The sequence below is a fragment of the Alligator mississippiensis genome, chromosome 3 (genome assembly GCF_030867095.1).
Source record: "Alligator mississippiensis isolate rAllMis1 chromosome 3, rAllMis1, whole genome shotgun sequence".
Classification (NCBI taxonomy): domain Eukaryota; kingdom Metazoa; phylum Chordata; order Crocodylia; family Alligatoridae; genus Alligator; species Alligator mississippiensis.
The window spans coordinates 179,984,104-180,008,558 of record NC_081826.1 but is presented as its reverse complement, the minus strand read 5'-3'; the positions used below and the strand labels follow the sequence as shown (position 1 = coordinate 180,008,558).

At 42.4% G+C, this 24,455-nt stretch overlaps 1 protein-coding gene across 8 annotated transcripts in view; it reads left to right on the top strand.

The window, feature by feature from the left end:
* CNTLN (centlein) overlaps nt 1-24,455 on the top strand; it is a 369,536-nt gene that overhangs the window by 208,971 nt on the left and 136,110 nt on the right. For all 8 annotated transcript variants that reach the window (XR_009460954.1, XM_059724694.1, XM_059724692.1 and 5 more), the window contains one exon: nt 21,373-21,473. Coding sequence is in view for 7 of the 8 variants with exons in the window: in XM_059724694.1 (XP_059580677.1) it covers nt 21,373-21,473 (101 nt within the window). In the remaining variant the exon portion in view is untranslated. The remainder of the gene's footprint in view (nt 1-21,372; nt 21,474-24,455) is intronic.

Below are 24,455 nucleotides of genomic sequence, written 5' to 3'. Positions count from 1 at the left end.
ATTCTTTGTTGTTTTTATTTTGTGACTAGATGGGGTAGATGGGAGAGTTGCTTGTAACTTCTCTCCTGAATACCAAGAATGGTAGTTAGCCATGTTAGTCTAAAGGCAGGGGATTAATTCATTCATTCACCAAGCAAATGGATATGCAAATAAGAATACAAGAACTTATGTTTCTAAATCTCAAAGCTAAGAAATAAAGATAAACAGATTAGAGAATCTGTATGGCCAAATGCTGGATTTCCTTAGTTTGCAAGCTTTTGTGTAAACTTTCTAGGTTTACAAATTTTCTTCCTGTAAAGGAATTCTGAATTATTTGTACATCTTCAAAATATAAGTACTGCTAGTACTTTGCTTTACTCTTTCTTTTGGCAGCATTATCCCTAGACATGTGTAATGTTTTTTGCTCTCTTTCACAATCTAGATCAAACACCTGCTCCATGGTTTACTCTGACCTCCCAGGGCTGTCAGTTGACACACAAATATACAGACCCACAAAAGAGCATATTTTGCCCTTATTGTAGGAAAGTGTTCCTGAATAATAACATTGTAAGAACAAAGGAAAGATTTTTTTGTCAATGTTTTCTTTGATTACTAAAATGCTATGTTAGTGTCATGCCCATCTTGGATTTTATGGCTCCAAACAACTATTTGATAAATGAAAAAAATCATTAGTAGCATAGTCATGTTTCAGTGCTATCCATTCTAAATTATGACATTTGTTTAAGGGATATTTTCCTCTGACCCTGTCAGACCCTTTAAGAAAGTGAATTTAGTCCCAGTGTATTCTTGTAATAGAGTAAAACAGAACAGTCCTGATACCTGACTATTAAAGGAATTCACAGCATTGATCTGCAAATTAGCTTTCTTCCTTGATGAAATAATAGAGCTTCTGAACAAGTGGTTGGAGGACAAAGCAGAAAGATCCAAAGTTTGCTGTCATCCACAACTTGCGTAGTTTCTTCGGAGCAACCAAAGTTATCTATGGGCTAGGCATACAAGGAGACATCCCTCTGAGGTTCAAGGATGGAAAAATGTTGTTTAAAGACCGCTCCACCATCACTGCATGGTGTAAGGAATACTTTCAGCAGCTTTTGAACCAAGATTTTAATGTCAAAGATAATGCCTTGAAAGCCATTTCACAACACACCATTAACGACTGCCTTGCAGATCCACCAACCTAACAAGAGGCCTTGAAAGCCATTGAACAGATAAAGAGCAACAAAACATGTTGTCCTAATGGAATTTGTAAGGATGGTGTAAGAAAACTCTCTCACCAACTACATGCTGTTATTCTGAAAATGTGGAAATACGAACAGATTCTCAGTGACTTGAGAGATGCCAGACTTGTAACTATAATCAAGAAAGGATATAAATTGGATTGCATTTTCATTGCACTCCTGTCCAGAGCTAGGAAGATCCTTGTCTGCAAACTCCTCAGTAGACTCACTCCCCTTGCAGTTGGCAACACAGAGATTTTTACATGACCTTCATTGATCTAACTAAAGCCTTTGATTCAGTCAACAGAGAGGCCCTTATGAGATTTGGATGCCTGCCAAAATTTGTTACCATCATCAGATTTCTTCATGATGACATGACAGCAACCATCCATAGCGATGGCCCAGAAATGGACCCCTTTAGCATTAGAACTGGAGTCAAGCAAGGATGTGTGATTGCAACAACACTTTTCCATTTATATTGTAGCTATTCTACATCTTATTGCTGATGCACTTCCATCTGGAGTCAGCGTCCAATATTGTATGAACAGGAATCTCTTTGGCATCAACCAGCTGCATTTCATATCCAAGATAGCAATCACCTCCATTGCTGATATTCAGTACACTGACAATTGTGTTGTCTCTGCCCATTCACTCAGAGTTCTAAGTCACTCTTGGCTGCTTCTGTGAAGCATATGAAATTTGTGGACTCTTCATGGTCTGTCAACTTCACAAAAACCAAGATGCTTTACCAACCTACCCCAAAACAACTTTTCCTCATATTAACATTAGATGGCAGTCGTTGGAGAACACTGAGCATTTCACCTATCTGGATAGTCGCCTTTTCCAAAAAATTAACATATGTGACAGTATTTAACACCAAATAAAATCTGCCAGTGCTGCCATTGGATATCTCCAAACTTGTGTCTTCAGTGGCCATGCTATCGTGACTCAAAGCAAACTTCTTGTCTACCAGATGGTTGTTATTCATACCCTGTTGTATGTATGTCAAACCTAGACAATGTATCAGAAACACTGGAAAGCCTTGGAATGTTACTGTCAGTAATGTCTGTTGGAAATCCTTCACATCAATTGGAAGGGCAGAAGAACAAATGCCAGAGTTCTGGCTCAAGCAAATACCACCAGTCATGTTTAAACAGCACCAACTTTGTTGGATAGGACATGTCATAAGGATGTTATAGGTGAGAGAGACTAAGGGAAAGCTGTGACCTGACAGCACCAGGATCCAATCCTTCCTCCTAAAACTGTTGGCCATGTCTGCAAGCAGCCATGCAGATCTTGGATTGTCTTCTTCGGTCATCACTGAACTCACTGATGACTTTCTTATCTACTGGAAGACTGTCATCCTTGTATTGAGGGACTGCTGATGCCAACGGTTAGTGATTCTGTTTTTGTTACTTTTTTTCCAAAAGTCACTTATTTACATCTTGGTTGGGATAATTCTCTCTCCCATGTCCTGCGCTAAGCTTTGGATATTGAAGGAAGTTCCCTGGAATGCCTTAGGTCTCCATATTTCCCCAAGTATCTGCTTGTTTTACAGCTAAGAGCTTGAAAAGTCCTTTTCCCTCTTAATCTAAGAACCCTATCAACAATCTGTTTAGCTTTTTGTTTTTTGTACCTGACCTGGTCCCTCCCCAAAGTACTTATACTTTGGCATTCTTCACTGACCCAATCAAATTTAAGACCCATTCACCTTAGGGCCATGGCTACCTCTTGTGTTCATAGAGAACAAGATTCCCTGATTGAATTGTGAACTCTGCTCTCACTTTCATAGGATTATAGGTCATTTTATCCAGCCTCCCACCCAGGGAAGGATCATCCCCGACTAAACCATCCCAGGCAAGTGTCTGTCTAGCCCATCAAATCTCTTGAAAATTTCCAGGGATGGAGATTCCACAGCCTCTCTAGATAGCCTCTTTCAGTGTGTTTAACTACCCTCATAGTCAGAAGGTTCTTCCTAATCTCCAAATGAAATTATCTGTTGCAGTTTGAGGCCATTGCTCCTAGTACTGTCACCCACAGCCACAGACCTAAGTTTGTCTCTAGCCTCTTTATAGTTGTCCTTAAGGTATTTGATGATTGTTATTAAATCCCCTCTCAGATTAAGTAATCTTAGTTCTTTCATCATTTCCTTCTAAATCATGTTTTTCTGGCCTCTGATCATTTTTGTCACTCCTCTCTAATGGAATCTTTCTGATGTCTTCACCACAGTGGAGTTACTGTTTATTCATGGCTTATGATAATTCCTGATGTACTGTACAACTAGGTCAATTGGACTTCATCCACAAAAGGCTTGATTTTATTTATTTTAATTTGTAATAAAAATGTCATTGATTGTTGTGATGATACAAGCAATGTTAAAATATGCATAAAGATCCAGCCCCATTTTAAAAGTAGTTCAAATTAAAATATAAACAAGTATTTTTCTAGCCTCACTTTCCCATGCCATTACCTGTATCAGACACCTGGGAGATGATCAAGCTTTGGATTAAACCAGGAGGGGGCAATTATTTGGGCCGGAGGGCCACTTAAGTAGTTTTGATGAGCTGTTGAGGGCCAGGAAGGTTGGGAGGTGGGGAGATGCCAGTTGAGCCTATCTGGTCCACTGGTCCCTGCAAGGAGCCTGAGGAGGGAGGATGGCATGCAGAGCTAAGCGTGGCCGAGCTCCATCCTCTGCCCAGCTTCCTGTTGGTGCTGTACAGTCCTGGCACCTCAGCCACCGGCAGCGAAGCCTGCACAGGACAGCATGCAGAGTAGCTGTCCTGCCCGCCCACCTACTATGGTGAGCCGCTGCTTCCTCACCCCACCAGGAAAGTTGGGGGTGGTTGCTCTAGGGGGTGGGGGGTGAGTCTCCTCCATGGCTGGCATGGACTCACCTGCTACTGGCATTGTGGTGGCAGTGGCTCATCGTGGCAGGTGGGTAGGTGGGACAGCTATTCAGCATGCTGCATCATGCCTCATCCCCTGTTGGCCCAGCTGCTAGTGGCTGCAGTGCCAGAACTGCACAGCACCAACAAGAAGTTGGGCCTGGGGGTGGGGATGGAGATGAATGCATGGGGGTGGGCAGAGGAGTCTGCATGCTATGTGGCCTGGGCCTGGCTGTGTCAGGGTAGAGCAGCATGGGACACAGCCTTCGCTCCTCAGGCTCAGTGGTGGCAGGCTGGCTCGATAGGAATCAATTGGCAATCCAGATATAGCCCATAGGCCATATTTTGTCCACCTCTGGATTAAACACTTGAGATCAGCATTTTGCGATGTAAATAAAATAACTGTTGGATTTAGTTTGCTTTATTAACTGGATTCAGCTTATTGGTTGTTGAAAGAAAGCTAAGACCAGATGGAATGGTTGTACATATCCAACTAGTAGAATAAAGATTCTTCTATCAGTTTATTTCTTAGATAAAATGATTGCACAGTAATCCAAAGACAAATGATGGAAAATGTTCTTTGCTTGGATGGTTTTGGCATAGACCACCATGCACTAGAGATTCTTGCTTTTGCCATTCTTTTTATTAAGATGTCGAGGAGTTGCAAGAGTCTATCTTTGCCACACCCCATTAATAGGTGATGAAACTTTTAGAGTTTCAGGGTAATGATTATCGATTGATAGGGAGTATTTCATTAGGTTGCACCCTCCTAGAGAAGTGATGATAGGCCACTGGTAGAGGAAGTTAGTTTGATATTGACAACTCTCAGGAAAATAAGTCCTTGAAGATTCTGAGCATGAAGAAGGGCTTAAGCTAGGATTTATGTAGTATTATTTTTAAATTACTTTTTTTTGTTAAGGCCAGATTCTAACGTGTGTGGAGGTTTTGTTTGGAGCTGTGTGGGGGCTCCCTATGGTAACTACAGAACTGCTGACAATTAAAAATGATGAGTATTAGGAAATGTAGTTCTAATAATAAGGCATGTTATACACAAGCTCTAGTTATATGCAGATGGTATGAGCATCTCTCATATCCTAGTAACTTGATAAGTAAGCAACTGATTGTTATAGATGATTTCTTGCTGATGCCTAGTGATAAATTGGAGTAATTTGGTTGAAAAACTGAAGCTATAGTTCACATTTTAATATGTTGCTAATCTTGGAAGTATGAAGTACTTGTGTCTTTTGAACATACCCAATAAAAGAGGTAATAACTAAAAGCTTAATACCACTCTGAAGCAAAATTTGGAATGCCTTCTGATAATGGGAAGAGAGCATAAGCTATCATTGTGGGTCAAGGTTAGTACCTTTAAAAGTGAACAAAATGTCCAGCATGAGTTAGTGTAGATGGCTATTAATATATGTTTTTGTATTTTAAATAAACAAATTGGTTCCATAATGAGTATGCTCTGTGCTCTTTCTGCTGTCTGGGTATTTGTTATTAGGAAAAAAAATGCCTTTCATCAGAGTATAGATAATTATTGGTAATTTATTGATGGTCCTTTTCATGGTATTTAGAACACACATCCGTTGGTCTGTGAAGCAAAGTAGAGTTGATAGGGTTCTATCAGTTGTTACTGTATGTTGGAAGTCTTCAGTGACTCCAGAATTTCTGGCTCATTGCGCTGGGTTGAACTAATTAATTCTCTGTCAGCTATAAAGCTTGTAGAAGAAGCTCTCAGATATTTTTACATGCAAAAATTAAGGAGGAGCTCTAGGTGGATGTATATTCAGAAACTGAAATAAGTAGTTGTATTTTGATCATCTTTCTATTGTTGCCATATTTTAAAAACGTTTACTTAAAACCCTCTAAAAATCCAGAACTTGAAGTTGTAATTGGCCTAAGCCAAAAGTGATTGTCATTAAAAAAAAAAAAAACCAAAAAAAAACCAACTGAACATTTCCCTTTATAAGTACATAAACGTTGGTTCAAGGTGGTGGATCACAGAGAATTCATTATCTCTGAAATATGACTTCTTTTTGAAGTAATTATGTGCTAATGTCTGATTTGCTTGTCATCTCCAAACTGAATATTCTTACATATTTGTCAAATGTTATGCTGGTTACCTGTTCTTATAGAACATTGCGTTATTGCTTCAGATCTCTAGCTTTTAATCTGTTGTCCTAATTTATCCAGCAATAATTACTTGGTTACCTTCTCTATTTTATTATTGTTGTAACTGGTCATTCTTTCTAACATTTCAGCTTCTTGGTGCTGAGGATGATCATATATTTCTTTCTTTTTTTGTATGGGGGAGAATTGCCGTTTTAATTTGGAGAAATTGATTTGCCAGAGGATTTTATTACTATAGGAATAAAATCATCTTGATCTCCTCCCGGAAGTATTCAGAAATCTCTTTCCTCACAACCAGAACAACTGAGAAATGATTGTAAAAATATTGCTAAGTAGACTGCATGAATCTTAAAACCAGCTGAAGGTTGGAAAGCTTTGTCATGCATTCAAATCTTCTTCTATGCTCTTGTGTTATGAATACTAGCTAGTCATACAATGTTTTGTGGTATATTTGTGAAATGTTCAACTCAACAAAAAACCTTTTTGACATTTTTTATTTGATTTGCAGTCATAACTAGAGTGATATATGTACTTTACTTTACAAACTTAGCTATACATTTTTAAATCATGTTTTTTCTGAGAAGAACCCATCTTTCCGGTAACTTAAGTGGGAGTTGGACTTGGCCTTGTGATTAGTCCGTGAGTAGTTGCCTTTGATTATCCTAACACATATCTCACAAAGCAGATGGTGTCTTTTCTATCCAGTCACTATGATACTAATTGCTTTAAAAAGTGCTTTGAGAGGCACTTCCCATAAAACTAAATCTGTTCTATTTTAATATGGCTGTGCTAATATTTGAGGTCATTTTTAAATATTTTTGAATCTATATGTCAGGCATCTATGAAATAGTTGGTGTGAAAAATAGTTAACATGCTTTGTTTCAAAGAATAATGCTAAAACTGTGAAAAGCCCAAAGGAAATGAAAATAAATAGTAAGTAGATCTTCAATCAAAGAAGAAACCAAAGTTTTGCAGTGTTTCAAAAATCATTTATACTATTTTCAAGTAAACAAAATTGACAGAAACTAGTTCATGTGAATATTACATCTAAGGGATGTTAGCTTATTATTAATTAGCTTCAGCATATCACAGATTTAAAAATTGTTCACCTGCTGAGTATTACCATTACAGTTATAAAGCTTAGACTTTATTAAACTTCATTAAATTCAAAATTTAACTGAATGATTACTTATTAGCAATCTTGATGAAAAGAGGACAGGTATTACCAGTAATGAATCTCCTTTGCCTAAAGGTCTTCCATGGCTACAGAGTGAAACCTATTTTATGCATATGGTCAAAGAGTGTCCTGTACAGTTTTGTTTTATGTTTATTTTTTTTAATTATGTTTAAATTAGGTAATAAAATAAAATTTTATTTTCAGTTCTACTTTTCCTATTTAATTCAGTTGGTGCATTACTGTTTAGGATTTGATCTGTGGATTTGAAAGCCCTGACATGCATTGTTTTTCATGTCAATATATACAATTATTATACAATTATCATGTCAATATATACAATTGTATATATCAATATATGCAATTACCACTTTAGCTAGTAAACAATCACTTATGCAGGGTCCATCCCCAACTTGCCTGTCATGTCTTGATGATATCCAAAAGAATCAAAGCGGGGAGGTTCAGTGATGTAATAGATGACTCCCCATTGGGGTACTCATGTTTCGGTCACAGCTGACTTGGGGCTCCACCTCCCCTATACCCTGTCCACATGACACTGTTGGTATACAGATGTTACGGCCTCCAGTAGCTGCGTATCTCTGGATCCATTCCTTCATCACGGACTAGAGGTCCATTGTCCTCTGTTAGGTCATCCCAGGGTATGATAAGGGTGTACCAGGTATCCTTTTCGCTGCCTACCTTTACCCTAATCCCAGGGCTCTCCCCTGCCCAAAAGGAGACCTTATTTCTTCACCCAGTGGATCTTAATGACGTTGTAGCCGGGCGGCTTGAATTTGTTACAGCCCAGGGGCTTGTGTTTTGTTTGTTGTTGTATAATACCGGTGGTTTGGGTGAGGCTATTAGGGGATGGAGGAGGCCTCATAGGGGCCCACGGCAGTGTGGGGTCCCCGGCACCAGAGAGTGCGTGGCATTTGGGATGCACAGACCCCAGCACCAGAGGGAGCACAGCACTTTGCAGGGCTGTGGAAAGCCCAGGCGCCAGTGAGGTGCTGAGCGAGACAGGGATGTGGAGAGGCCAGGGAGGACAAGGGGGCCAAATTGCAACAAGGCCCAGAACAAACAACATCGGTACCATCTGCGAGGCTTGGGGCATGGTAAAGGGGTGGTTGGAGCCACGCCTAGCCCATAAGGCTAGGGTGCCCCAAAACACCCGTTATGACATCTGTTTTGGAGCGGGACCCACCAGGGGTCTGGAAACCCACGGGGTCCAGAGAGTCAATCAAGACCGTGTCCAAGAGGACTGAAAGGCAGCCTCTCTGTCAATCATTCAATTGAAGACGTGGCGGGTGAGAATAGAGGGTGCCCTTTGGGCCAACTTGGCACGGTAAGGGGGCCTTGGGGAGATCATGGCCATCCTGCAGGACCCCATCCCATGATCGTGAGTCACCATGGTCCCCTCATACTCTCTGCCCTTTCCCCTCAGGGATAGGCAGGGGAGTCAGCTCAGCCCTGTCAGCTGATACAGCTCTAAGCTGCAGGGGAGCACCATGCCCAGCATAAAACCCCTGAGCCATAGGGATCAGGGCAGCCGTGATCACCAGGGTCCAGGGGTTTCCCACACCCCTAAGCTCTAGGGATCACAGCTACCATGATCCCTAGGGCTTGGGTGTGTGAAACCCCTGTACCCTGGGGTACGCTGTTGCCCTAATCTCAAGGGTTTGGGGGTGTAGGTAACCCCCAGATCCTGGGAATAGTGGCTGTTGTGTTCCCTAGGGCTCCAGAGTACTGTAAACCTCTGGGGCCAGAGGATCACAGTGATCTTACAGCCCCATGGGTTTCCTACACACCCAGGGTGAGGGGATTGACTTTTGGCATTTCTCCAGCCTCAGGGTTTTTTCCACACCCATGGGGCAAGGGGCACTGCTGTGCAGGCGATCCTCTGTCCCTGGGGGTGTGTGGGGTGCTCCTGTGTCTGAGAGCCCTTCACCAAGGGTATGTGGGGTTCACACCTGCAGAAACTTCCTTCTTTCCAGTACAGGGGGAGCCAGGGATTGGGCTCCCCCTGTACTGGCAGTAAGGCACAGTGGGATGTAATGTATTTAGTCATGCCTTCTGCCATGCACATGTGGCATGGTGTATCAAATCCTTTTGGGTGTTTACCTGCACATGCAGAAGGGAGTCTCACTTATAAAAACATAACTAATTTGAAATGTTTCGGAAGAACAGTTTCTACAGAGTTGTGAGTCTATTAATGCTCCATAACCTGGAAGTTATACTTAACTTTTCCTTTTCCTTTTTACTAGTCAGAGTAATCACATCTTTTACATACAATACAGGTGTATTACTCACAGAGTAATACACATCTTGCCATTTTTCCCTCCAGAACATTTGTAAATTCCAGTCAATTCCTGATCTCATAGCCACAACCCCCTTTTATTCTATGATGATATTTTCATTTTTTATCATGGCAAACTTCTACTTGTCCTCCCTGATACCTCAATTGCCACCTTCAGTCAATTTTTCCACTTGCCTGATGTTTTTACCATGTAACCTCTTCCATTTTTTTCAATTGTTTCATTAACTTCCCCTTTTTTCTGCCATATCAAGTTCAAATATAGTGGCTCTTCTGCAAGACAAATCACAGCTCTGCCCCTTTATATTATCTTACTCATTCCTTTTTTCTGATAATTCCCCCCATGTATTTGTATTTCCTTTTGATGGCCTGTGACAGGGTTCCAGCCCCACGCCTGCCTAACAGAGGCCTGACTGTCTGTCTCTGGGCTACTCACCCACCTATCTCGCCTGCCACACCTTGATGGAACTATAATTATGATGGTACTCAGGTGGGAGGCTGCCCATTTAATACCCCAATGCTAGGGGTCACTATCCACTGCTCTAAACCTCCCCTACACGGTGGCCCACACCTCGCAGATGGTATAAATGTCATCCAATGCCCTAGGGTGTTGGATTGGCTCACTCTCTGTTGCTGTGCCTCTTGGCACTGGGGTCTGCCACTTGGTGCTGCAACCCCTGGTGCTGGGGCCCGATCACCTCCTGTTGCTGTGACCCCTGGTGCTGGGGCCTTACACAGTAGTGTGCCCCACTGAGGCCTCCCCCTCCCCAAATAGCCTCAGTCCAGTCCACCAGAAAAACAACAACATAAACATGAGCCCCTGGGCTATAACATAATAGAAGTCCTATACGTCACACTCTGGCTCCTTAAGAACTCCAAACTGCTCCTCAAGCCTTGAGTACCCCCCAACAGCTCTGGGTACCTTGTAGACTCCTGGAGCCTCATCAGCCACAGCAACAGTCTGGCCAGCAGCCGCAGCATTCTGGGGTATTTCTGCTGTACAGGAGCTCTCTTCCCCTGGCTGCTTGCCAGAGACCTTCTCCCTGCCAGCCTCGGCCCTGGGGTTTATATTTGCCCAGAGGCCTATCTTCTTCCTGTCAGCTGACCGGCCTGAGTGGTTGGGCTATTAACTCCTACCTTCCTGGTGCTTGGTGTTCCTATAGCCCCAGGTCTTAAAGGGACAGCCCTGCCTCTTAGTAACAGGGCTAGGGTTCCCTGTTACATGCCCCTATGCCACTTCTCTGTTCTTCCATAAATCACTCTTATGATGCATTTTTCTATGCTGCTTTTTTTCTGCATGGAGTATTATCCCTAAATTGAATCATAAGGGTTTGCCCTCTCAGACTTCAAATTTGCCAAGATCTATTTCCTGTAAATGGGTTGCAAGAATAGTCCTAACTTCTGGTTGCTATCAGAAGAAAAAATAGGAATAAAAAGAAGTGTTGTGTGCAATCTTAGAAATCGATTTTAAAAAGAAAGGAGCTGGAAGAAGAGAAGTTCTTTGTCTGATATTAACTCTGCAGTGTTGTGTATCCTATAAATTTTCTAGTATTTTGCAAACATAGTTAACCTGAAAAAACCTGGAAAATAACACATATATGCTCTTTTACAAATTAATGTTTTTATGAAAAACCATAAAAATGACCTGAAAAGGTCATATGGGAATAGAAAAAAAAATTCCCTTAAAACCTACTTTTATAAGGTATGAAATAGATTGCCTCCATATTTTTAAAAGTAATCTCTAATCTTTTTCCATACATGGAAAATTATAAATTGGTTAGAATTTTCCATGTGTAGAATTGAATTATTAGAGATTGTCTTAAAAATTAGTTCTTCACTTTGCTCGATTTGGCAAGAAACTTAGTATGCTTAAACAACTATATCATTTGATGGTTTATCCTGTTGTTGGGTTTCTTCTACCAACAGCTCTTAGAAGAGAAGCTGCTTATCAGCTGTACAAAAGTAGCATCTTTTTCTCTGTCATTTGGTCAGAGCTTAGTGTAATATCCAGGGAAGGATTAGTCTGATTTTTAAAGGAGAAAATTAAAAAAAAAAAAAAAGTCTTGTTAGTTGTTTTTTTTTAATTAAAGCTTATAATGCTAGGTTGTCTTTTAAAGTGAGACTTGTGGAAGGATCCTATTATTGACACAGTCAGTAATTCCATTGAAAGTCTTCCACATTAAGCATTGTTGCTTTCAATATTTGGGAGATGAGTGAGGATGCCGTGATGTTGAGAAGTCTTTTTCCAGTTACATGCTTTATGACTATAACCAGGTAGGACAAGAAAAACTTGTAGAAACAACTGTCCTACTACTGAAAAAGTCTTCAAAAGGTCAGTCTCCCAGTTTGTTTGCCCTGGACCTTTTGAGATGCTATAAACACCTTGCCCTTGGCCTGGGACTTGTTTATTCAAACAGAAAATTTTCCACACGAAAGCTATTTTAGGTACGGTCAAAAAAAATGCTCGTCTTTTCTGTAGTTTCATTTGTTAGTTGAAGTGGTGTTCAGTTATCAAGCATGTCATGTTTACACTCACGGTAACCACAGCCTCCTAGCTTCGCTTCCAAAACAATAGTGGGATATCTTATTCACAATATCTGAACTTCAAATCTCCTCTCCTGCTTCTGGGTTTTCAGTAGATTATAGTATTTGGCACTACCACACAAGAAGCTTGCTTTTGATCCCTAGAGTGAAGGGATTGCACAGGCAGTACACTGCTTTCTGGATAAGGGAGGCAAAGTGCTTCATGTCATTAGCATCCCTTTGGTCAGGTTAGAATCAGTGTGGAAGGCCTTTTAAGAGATTGTTTCCCAGATTTAGGAAGGGTGGTTTCTGTGACCTGGAGCTTTCAAAAAGGCATTAATTGGTGGAGGTGTAGGGGTAGTGAATACTGCATTGTGTCCCCAGAATATTGTAAGACATGTTTTAGAGCTCTAGTTATACGTCATTTAGTAGAGGGATTATTGTTATGGTTATATTGGAGCTTGTATCCTACATTGGTAGGCATGTTAAATAATATTTGCTTAAAGGTATGAAATAGGCTTGAGTGTTGGGAAATATTAAAACTCACAACTGTAATTTTTCTACTACAAAATTATCAGAATAGTTTTGGAACAAATTGCAGAGACAGCCTGGGCTTCTTCATGTCCTTGTCTTCCAAATGCAATGTTTGTGCTGCTGATCTATTTTGTATGTTTAAAAGTTTAGTAAATGATGATAGCAACCATTACAAAAATTCTTAACGGCATGTCTTTTTATTTCCTCGTCATCCTTATATCATGTGTTGGGTCAGATGATTGTCCAGGTCCCCATCACCCCATGATTCTGTTTCTGATATTCTTTTTAGAGTGTATTTTGCACCTGGTAATATAAACATTATACATTAGTAAGTTTTCTATTATTTTTACCACTTGCCAGAAAATCTATCAGTAAGCAAACAGTAATGTTTTGAAAGTCTGTCATTATAATTGGGGAATGTTGTATTTATTTAGACAGCCTCTTCTAGGAGGAAAGTCTGGGCAGAAATCATCATGACAGCCTTCTGTATTTCCAGATAACTTAAATATTTAGAAATCTATTTTATGCCATCTGTTTTGGCCCTGAATGGATATATGATTTGTGCGTCCCAAAATGTGCAGCCCTGAGTAAGTGTATGAATCAAAGATTTGTAGGCACTAGAACTAGAAAAGGTTTATTATTTCATATAGACCATCCCCTTGTCAGTATGGGAGCAATTCCTTAATACACTTTGTAGTTCTTTGTTGAGACTTAAAATGTTACCAACCCTAGAGGTGTCACCACTTCAGTTGGAAGGCTATTTCACAGACTAATAGTTCTCATTGTTACATGTAAAAATGTAGGTACTTCAGCCTACATTTTTACCTTTATTACCACATTTGCCCAGATCTAATAAACTTTGAATTTAAGACAACCCTCCAATAATTTGATTCTGTAAATGGAAAATTATAAATTTGTTATAATTTTCCATGTGTAGAATTGAATTATTGAGGGGTTGTTTTAAATTTGCTCCCTGCCACTGCTACAGCAAAGGAAGCATTGCAGGGCTGGCTGGCCAGACTCCTACCTCTTGAGCTCCTCCACTTCTTGACTGTGCCTGCCCCCCCTTCTCCTTCCCCTCAGTCACTTGTTTCCTCTTCCTTTTACCTTTTGCAGTGGCTTTGATTGTGGGGCAGTCAGAAGCAGCAGCTTAAGCCAGGTCAGGGCAGAAGCAGTGGTGACAGCTATGTGCTTGGTCAAGGTTAGGGCCAGAGCAGAAGGTATGTTGCAGAGAGGGGAATCTCCTCTGTGCGCTTCCTGAGCTGTATACCATGAGTCTCCTTTATTTGCCCCCCATCCTCCCTCCCAGCCTCCCCTCCACTCACGCCCCACTGTGCAGTCTTCCCAGGTGCCTCCTTACTGCATTCCCCTCCCCCCTGCAGCACAAGTCACCCCAGTCCTAGGCAGGCAATGACTTGGCTTGGGATTCCCCAGGGCTGCAGCAGCTACCTGCCCTAGCTGATACACAAATCCAAAATAAAGCTTTTTTTCCCCATGTTGACAAGGGCAAAAACCTTGTCTTGCATTTGAGTAAATATGGTAGTTTCATTTTGTTGTTCCACCTCACATATGCAGGGACCACTCTACATGATTCCCTTCCCTAATTTTGGTTTAATCACCCCAGATATGTTGACTACTACCATTTTAAGGTTGTAAGATAAAGAACTCAAAAAATTAGAAATCCCACAAGTAAGGATCTTTTGCAATTCTAGTTTGGTCCCCCTCTGTGAATGCAGTGCAAAGTGGTAATTTATTATATGATCACATACTTTTTTCCCCCTCAGAACTCCTGCCTCCTTCGGTTCACAGGATGGTTTTTCTCTGGGAATGAATTAAGCCCATGTAGCAAAGGATGATAGTGTCTATAGGATCTTTGCTTCATTTATTATGGAAATTGGAAGGCAGTGAAATGAGGCAGAAGAATGGAAGGAAAAGAAAAGACAGGGACACTTCAGTGAAGCCCTGGAGAGCTGAAATCTCTTCCTGCTTGTATTATAGAATTCCTGTGTGATGCCAGACAAGTGGCTTTAAAACAAACGGGGCATCTACATGTGTGCCTTTACTGCAGAGTTGACTAATTAGCAGTAAAGCATGGAGATACCCAAGGTCCAAGCACTGGCATCAGTTGGACTTGGTACGAACAAGATGTACACACTTGAAAGATATCCTGCATACGTGATACTTTCAAAGCGCAGACTGTATTGTAGACCACTCCCTTGTCTTCTGCAAAGTGAAATTTCAAGCTAAGAAGATCCATTGCAATAAACCTGCTGGACAATCTTATATTGACCTGTGTCAAATCAATGATCCTGTCAACAAACGGCTTTTCAAAGAAGAAGTAACAAAGTCAGTTGGCATGAATGAAACTGTATCAGATGCATGGGAAGTCCTGGAGACAAGTATATACAATGTGGCAATCAAGAGCTAAGACGAACATTGACTGGTTTGCAAACCATCCAGAGGTACTGCTGCAACTCATTTAGAGAAAAATAACTGTCCTAATCAAGTCTACTTCTACTACTGATTCGCTCAACCATGTAAGAGAAGCTTGTAAGGCTGTTCAAACAGCTTCCAGGAGATGTGCTTAAGAATTTTGGCTGGGTCTCTGCAATAGTATCCAGCAGGTGGCTGACCCAGGTGACAGTAGATAGTTATAAGAGGGTATTAGAAAGACCATTGGGCCGACAAAGTATAAGACAGCTCTGTTGAAAGACATGGATGGCAATATCATAAATGATAAGAGAAGGCAACTGGAGAGGTGGATTCAGCACTATGGAATGGTATGCTCAAGGGAATCTGTAATAGACTAATGTGTGCTACATGAATTGCCTGGGTTTGAAGTTATGACTTTGCTGGATGCCAAACCTACACTAAAGGAACTTGAAAAATGTATCAAAAAGATTCACAATAACAAAGCTTCAGGATCTGACTGTTTACCTCCTGAAATGTACAAACGTGCTAACAAAGACTTGCTGCAAACATTGCATGAGGTACTCTATTGGACAGAAGAAACTGTTCTGCAAGGTTTTAAGGACACTCATTTCATCCAACTCTATAAAAACAAAGGAGACAGAAGTGACTGTAATAATGACAGAGGTATATCTCTTCTCAACATCACAGGAAAAATCTTAAACCATATTATTTTACCTAGATATCAGACAGCTGAGAAAATCTATCCTGAGAGCCAGTGTGACTTCCACTTGGAAAGGTCCACCATAGATATGGTCTTCTCTGTAAAACAACTGCAGGAGAAGTGCAGAGAGAAGCATATCCCACTGTACATGGCTTTACAGATTTAACAAAAGCCTTTGACATGGTTAGTTGGTTACACTCTTTTGAGGAGCTTGACTGTCCACCTACATTGCTAAACCTTGCGAAATACTTACATAATAGTATGAAGGCATCTGTAATAGATTCATAGATTCATAGATGTTAGGGTCGGAAGGGACCTCAATAGATCATCGAGTCTGACCCCCTGCATAGGCAGGAAAGAGCGCTGGGTCTAGATGACCCCAGCTAGATGGTTATCTAACCTCCTCTTGAAGACCCCCAGGGTAGGGGAGAGCACCACCCTCCTTGGGAGCCCGTTCCAGACCTTGGCCACTTGAACTGTGACGAAGTTCTTCCTAATGTCCAATCTAAATCTGCTCTCTGCTAGCTTGTGGCCATTATTTCTTGTAACCCCCGGGGGCGCCTTGGTGAATAAAACCTCACCAATTCCCTTCTGTGCCCCCGTTATGAACTTATAGGCAGCCACAAGGTCGCCTCTCAACCTTCTCTTGCGGAGGCTGAAAAGGTCCAGTTTCTCTAATGTCTCCTCGTAGGGCTTGGTCTGCAGGCCCTTGACCATACGAGTGGCCCTTCTCTGGACCCTCTCCAGGTTATCCGCATCCCTCTTGAAGTGCGGTGCCCAGAACTGCACGCAGTATTCCAACTGCGGTCTGACCAGCGCCCGATAGAGGGGAAATATCACCTCTTTGGATTTATTCGTCATGCATCTGCTGATGCACGATAAAGTGCCATTAGCTTTTCTGATGGCTTCGTCACACTGCCGACTCATGTTCATCTTGGAGTCCACTAGGACTCCAAGATCCCTTTCCACTTCCGTGCCACCCAGCAGGTCATTTCCTAGGCAGTAGGTGTGCTGGACATTTTTCCTCCCTAGGTGCAGCACTTTGCATTTCTCCTTGTTGAGAAATGTTGAGATTATATCAGTGCCGATCCAATATGGGACCTATGTATTGGTGCACCTCTAATAATAATCCCTGAGCTACTGCCTCCATGGTTTTTGTTAGCCACTCAAAAATCCATTCAGTGCATTTTTATTTATGTGTAGAGCTATTAGTTTTTAAAAGCAGAATCCTGGTGTTGCTAATGTATGAAAACCAAGAGTCTGACTCATTCGACATCAACAATGGGCTGTGTACTGGCTCCCACATTGTTTAACATTTATTTGTCGTTTTTGCTTCAACATGCATTCCATGATGTTTGAGAGGGTATGTATTTCAGCACTAAATGTGATGGAGGACTGTTCAACATTGCAAAGTTCAGAGCTAAGATGAAGGTGAAGGAGATCATCCTAAGGCACCTGTTGTTTGCAGATGATGGCTCACAGTGTCAATGCCCTGCAACATCTCATTACCAAGTTCTCTGACTCATACAAAATCTTTGGACTAGCAACAAGCTTGAAGAAGACTTTTATCATACGCCAAGGCTCTTTAGAAACAGTTGCAGATATCACCATAGATGGTACTTGTCTTGATGTTGTTTACCAATTTTTCTACCTTGGCTTTACTGTTACAAGTAATGTTGATCTTGATGCTGTGCTTGCTTGTAGAATTGGCAAAGCAGCCAGGAATTTTGGTCTTTTGCAAGACAAGGCCTGGAACCAATAAGAAACTATCAACTACAGTGAAAATCCATATTTGAGATGCATGTTTTATCCACTCTTCTATATGGTTCAGAAACATGGACAGCTTATGCCAAACATCAGAAGACTAAGCAGCTTTCATATCATATGCCTGTGTAAAATTCTTTGAATGAGATGGCAAGACAAGGTGACAAATATGGAAGTGTTAACTTGTGTTGGTATGTCATTTGTGGGAACATTGATTAGCAGGGATCTTGGTTTTCCCTGATAAAAAAAAACTGCAAATTCTCTGATAACTGTGATTAAAATGACAGCCTCCCAGCCCCACATATCCAGGCACAGACACGCATATGTAGACACATGTAGACACAGACATACATACTCACACATACTCCAGCAGGTGGGGGGGGAGCGGGGCGGGTGAAAAAGAAGGGGCTGGGGGTGCCGGATCGAGAAAGCGGAGGGGAGAGAGCGTGTTTCTGTGCCTGCTCCCAGGAGCAGGGCCGGGGGGGTGAGGGCAGTGGTGCCCTTCTGCGGGTTGGAGGGGCATGCTGGGTGCTGCTGGTCCCACGCGGCACACCATGGCACCTCCCTGCCCCCCACCTCAGCTCAGTCTGTGCCCGCTCCCAGGAGAAGGGCTGGTGGGGCCAGAACAGCGGTGCTGCTCTGCGGGCTGCACATGCCCACCTGGCTGGGGGGGGGGGGAGGGAGGGCCAGGCTCACACATGGCGACCACCACTACACTGTCATCCCCATGCCCTGCGCTGCTTGTCCCCATCTGGCCGTGGGCAAGAGGCGCAGTGGCAGCTGCCGCCACAGCACCACCGCCAGCTGCCACTGCACCGCACCACTGCCATGGTGCCACACCACCACCCACTGCTGCTTGCATGCAGTGCCCACCACCACTGCTATTGCACCCCACACTGCTCTCCTGCAGCTGGCTGTGGGCAAGTGGTACAGGGTGCAGTGGTGCTGGTGCATTGGTGTCCGCCACATGCGAGCGATGGTGCGGTGGTGGTGGCAGTGTGGTAGTGGCCACCATAAGCAAGCCTCCCTTGTCCCCTGGCCAGGTGGGCGTGTGCAGTCCGCAGAGGGGCACCGCTGCCCTTGCCACCCCAGCCCTGCTCCTGGGAGTGGGCACAGACTGAACTGAGGTGGGGGGCAGGGGTGTGCTGCGGTGTGCTGCGTGTGGCTGGCAGTACGCAGCGCGCCCCTCCCAACGTAAAAAGCAACGGAAACACACTGGGGGGAGACACCACCGCTGCTGCGCCCCATTCCGTCTCTGCCCACCCGGGCTGAGAGAGGGGGAGGTGTTGGGGAAAGCTCCACATGGAGTGTCCACCAGGCCGGCGGGCACTCCATGTCTTACCCCAACACCTCCTCGCTCCCTCAGCCCCCAGCCAGCTGCACCCCCCTAGCCCTGCCCTGCAGCCCCCAGCCACACCAAGAAGCTCCAGGAGGGCAAGTGAGCCTGAGTTAAGCCTCCGGTAAGTGAGAGCATCCCTCTCCTCTTCTCCGTTCCCCTCCTGGCACAGCTGGGGGTTTCTCCGCCTTTTTTGGAATTAACTCTTACAGGCTGGAACTCTGCCGGCCTACACAACTCTTTTCAAAAGGTGGAAGTCCATGGGTTTCTCTGCTAAAAGGGTAAATCCGTGTTTTCTCTGAGAAAAATGGAAAATCCGTGGTTTTCTCCGTTTTTCCATGGGAAACGGAAAAACTTGGATCCCTGTTAATTAGTTAGAAAAGACTCAGTCATGTCAAGGATATGCTGGGTCACAGGATGCGGAAGAATGTGCTGTACTCTGAAGTTTGCGAAGGGTCAAGAAAGAGAGGCAGACCACTGTGCAGATTTTAGGATGCTTGCAAAGATGACTTAGCATCCTTTGGAATCTCTGTGGATGATTGGGAAAGGATTGGAACAGGAGTGCAGAATGCCACTCTGGTTATCAGAGTCAGCCTGCAGATGGAGTGAGGCACTGTGAGGCAGACTGAATCAAGTTTTATAATGACCGGCATCAGAGAAGGAAAAAATCTGTTGCTCAAATCCAGGGCATTGCTAGTTCATGGATGTGCCCTACCTGTGGGTGGGACTCGTGTTGGACTCAGCAGCCATTAAAGAACTCATTGGCACATACACCATACTCTGTAAAGAATGATGGTACCAATTGAAAGAGTCACCGTCTGTGCATGCAGTGCTATTAGGCCCGAGTAAACTTTTTAATTCTGTTGTAGAATAGTACTGTCTGACATGAGTATTATGGTGAACGGGGCTGGCTGGGGCACGAGCTACAGTGTGAAGGCTGCCTGCAGGCTAAGCCTGCACTCTAGCACCCTTGTGTCCCAGCCAGCCCCTCTGCAGCACATTGAGCGTGGAGATTGCAGCTCTGGGCTGACAAGCTGATCCCCTGGGCCCCCTGCCAGCCAGGGCTGCACCACCCTGACTGAACATGCTGCGGTCCTGAACACACATGTAAACACTGGGATCAATAAACTCCAGCACAAACTGTGCTGGATTTTATTCAGTTGCACTGATTTCACATTAGATGCACCCACGTTCAATTAATTTTCACCTATGAAATGTTCCTCATTTTCTGGAGACCTGACTTAACACCCCAATTTGCAGAACTGCTGAGCACTCACATGAAGTGAATAACGGCTCTGATTTGAACATACAAATGTCACAAAATGCTGCACACTGAAAAATCAGGTTGTTGAGATCTAAGTTAGGCTTCCATTTTTTAGTGGATACTTTTGACCTTACTTTTTCTGTGTCACTATTCTATGTCTATAAAATGGGAATAACATCCCTTTACCTCACCATGCTGTTACAAAAATAAATTACGTTTGAAGCACTTCAGATAATGTAATGATAAAAACTATAGATAAGCCCAGGAAGAAAATGTTTCTGTCTTCAGGGACATGTTTGACAAGTGCATGATAAAAAAGTATGGGGCATATATTGAATGACAAAGAGAAAATATCAAGCAAATACCATCTATTCTGTGAACTGAATGAGGCAGGTACCTTTTACTAACTTATACAGTAATTTAATAAAAGGTGGTCATATAAGGGAACCAAATACGGTTGCACCCCTGATTGTAATGTGTGTGTGCGTGCATGCATTCGAGCAATTCCCTAGGTTTTAAAGAACCTGAAAGAAAACAAAACATTCTGGTATCTGTCACTTGAAGTAATAGTAAATAATAGCAGTAGTGTCCCTCTTTCTTTGCATAGACCAGCGCAACGTGGGGATGACACATTTTCTTGAGGGTTGGGAATCTTAGAATACATTCTGGAGAGGAGTGTGATCTAGTGGGCTGATCTTCCCCAAGACTGATTTCTTCTATTCTGCCCTTTCCAATCTGTCTCTGTCCTTGTCCTGGACCTGTATCTTTCCCATCTACAGCATCTCATTCAAGGGCCTTCTTAGGGGGAGGAGGTGAAATCTCTTATGTATATGTAATTCCAAAGTTTGAATCCAGATTTTAAAAGTTTATAAGATATTGTTTTGATATTTTTATGCCTATGATAGCAGGTAAATGAAATATCTGCTATTGAGAGAAATAGTACCGGAATTTAAATCACACTTCTTTTCAACAAATATTTATTTTGATTAAATTTTTCATTTGATTTTGTTGCATATTTTAGCAGTTGGAACTTGGCTGTTTTCTGTTTCTTCCTTCTGTTTATACATTGGACTATTATTCTATGCTATTTTGTAGATTGAATCTTGAAGAAGAGTTAGATCAGATGAAAGTTCATAGATCTGTGGATAAGGCTACTATACAGGAACTGAATCTATGTCTGCAACAAGAAAGAGAAGGTAAATTATCTTTAAGTTTAAGTAGCATGTTTTTAGAAATATTTTGTGTTGGGTTTTTTTGTTGTTGTTGAAGAAATTCACTTTGAAATAATTAAATTGTCTTATCTTTATGGGATTCAACTGACTTCAAAATATACTTAACTCTGCTTAAATCTTATATGGCTTTTATAGTAATCTTAACTAGTATCAGTAAACAAACTATTTCTGCAAAACTTTATGACTTGAGAATCGGAGTTGCCAGGTTAGTCTAGATTCGAAACTACCAGCCTCCACCCAACAAACAAACACATTGTTTATGCAAGCACCCCAAAACATGAATTTTTCCTTCTCTCTTTTCTATTTGGCTGCTTTCCATTTCTGTGGCGTTATTGGTCATATTTGTGAAAACAGAAGGAACTAATCTCTCTCTCTCTCTCTCTCTCTCTCTCTCTCTCTATATATATATATATATATAGGGAGAGAGAGTGAGTGATATTATATTCAAAAACTACAATTTTGTAAAACTTAGTAAACTGTTTAAGATGATAAGCGGTGGATTTCTATTTGATACTGCTTCATAGCTGTTCTAGAAACAGATGTTGAGCTGGAGGAAACTACATAAAAATTTAAAATACTAAGTTAAAAGTCACTTGAATTGTGTTTGCCAGTTCAGCTTGCCTTTAAAAAGAAGCAGCAGCTGAGTGGTAATTGGGTGCTTGCTAAGCAATAAACATGTCTATTTCCAAAAAAAATGCCCCAAAAACCAAAACGGATCTCTAGAAATATCAGAAATACCTACATATTAAATTAAATAAATAGGCTCAGAAATTTATAGACTAAAATGTCTTTTCTCTTTGAACAAATAAAAGAAAATTTGAATATTTGCTTCAATCTGTGGAGTTACAGTGGTTACTTATTCTAAGGTGACCGAATGGGTATCTATTCAGTTGCATTTCTCATCAGTTGTGGGTTACCTGAATGCTATCTACCAGTATAATTTTTGGGGTGGGAGGGGGGTTGGGCGGAGTTTGTTTAGAAATAAATAGTTGGATCAAATCCAAGGATGTTTTACTAAATTAAAAATTAATTGAAGTCTCATGAAAAGATTGTTTACCAGTTCACTCATAAAAAAAAAAAATACCTGCTCGCTCATTCATGTTTAGGGAATCTACCTAAATTGTGTTTTTGCGGATTTCGCAGAAACTGTGAAATCCAGGGTTGCCTGCTAAATCCACGGAAAAAAAACTTAATAAAAATACATTTGTATTAACTATAACTAAAATAAGTTTTTAGTAAGTCCTTCTACCCAGGAGTGGAAGGCACCAGCTGGTGTGTCAGCACAAAGGAGACAGCAGACAAGATGGCAGCTGCCCCTCCTCCAGCCCCCCCCCTTGGGTGAGATTGCTGTGAAGGAGTGAGAGAGAGTGAACGAAAGCCCTGAGGTGCCTACATGCTGGGCAGGGGAGGTCAGGGAAGAAAAGCAGCTGGCAGCAACAGACAGGGAAAGTGAAAGCAAGGAACACTTACAGTATGGAGGGCTGGCGGGGCTGCAGCTGGAGACTGGAAGGGAAGAGAAGCAATCACCATACTTCTGGAGCAGCATCTTGCTCTGGATTGGAGGAGGGAGGCAGCTCAGAGGTATTTCCGTCCCTGGAGAGGGGCAGAGTGGAGTTAATTCCCTGCAAGCTGCAGAGAGAGGAGGGGCTGAGTGTCTCAGAAGGCAAGTGTTGTGAAACTTGCTGGAGAAACACTGCGGGTGTGACCCAAGGAAGGAGGTAGATGGAGGCCTGCACACACAAGGCTTCTGATTAATCCCTGGAGCGGAGTGACAGCTGAGGATCTGGGGGAGGGGCCAGAAGAATTGCTGTTTCAGGTTAGAGCCTCGCTGCACATGGGAGAGATCCCATTGGGACTGTAAATGCTCATGAGTAAGCTGGGGCAGGCATGTGCAGAGCAGTGACTGGACTAACTGATTAATTTTGTTGTGATTGGGACATAAGAGCCTGACCCCAGGTATAGGAAAACGAGCTCAGGGCAGTAGCAGCAAGCCCTACAACATCTGCCAATCAGCACCAAAGGGCAAAGCTGCCATGAAATGCCTGCAAAATGTGTTCTTCATGCCTGGACAAAGCTACAAAAATGGCTTTGTCTTGCCACGAGTTAAATAGGCCCCTATTCATGTTACATGGATGAGAAGCTTCTTTCACTCCTCCTGTGCATTTTAGGAGGCGTGCAGCTGATCCCTAGACAGTTTTATGTATTAGGTTCAGGAAATGTTTTGCGTCAACAACCCAGAAGACTAGCCATAGAAAATTTGGTGTGTCTGAAGTTTCCTATGCCAGTCCTATGAGGTGATTGAATGTACGGAGCCGCTAGTGCCCCAGAGAGGAGGGGAGTACACCTTAATTATGACTCTGAGAGTGAATCTTAGTTAAACACCATCAGTGATTTTCATGATTCTGGGTTCCCCCTACACAGCAAGCTCCTGCGGCTGCGAGTTCTGTCAGCTGATAGGGCTCCCAACCATGGGGGCATATGGTACGTTTCTGTGGCTGGGAGCCCCATCAGTTGACATGGCTCCCAGCCATGTGAGCACACCCAATGGTGGAGAGCCCCAGCCTAGCCACAGATTCAATTAATGGCCTGATAGGAACCAGCCACAAAGTTATTACACAGTTTTTATGTAATAGCTTTGTGGCTTATTCCTTGTTTTATCACACCATTAATTGTGTTAACATGTGGCTGGGTGACAATTTAAGATGTGATTATCTAGTTAATCACGTCTTAAGTACAACACGTGCCGGGGCCTAATGCTTAGAAATATCTTCCTAAATTCATCATTCTAACAGCTAAATTAATATTCCCTGATCTTTTTTAAGCTTGATAGTTCCTGAGAGAGATGCTTCCAGGTAGGTTGGCTATTAGTTTATGAGTCTAATATAGTTTAGAACTAAGACTAGTTCATAGATTTCATAGACATAGTTAAGCTTAAAACTTTAAAAG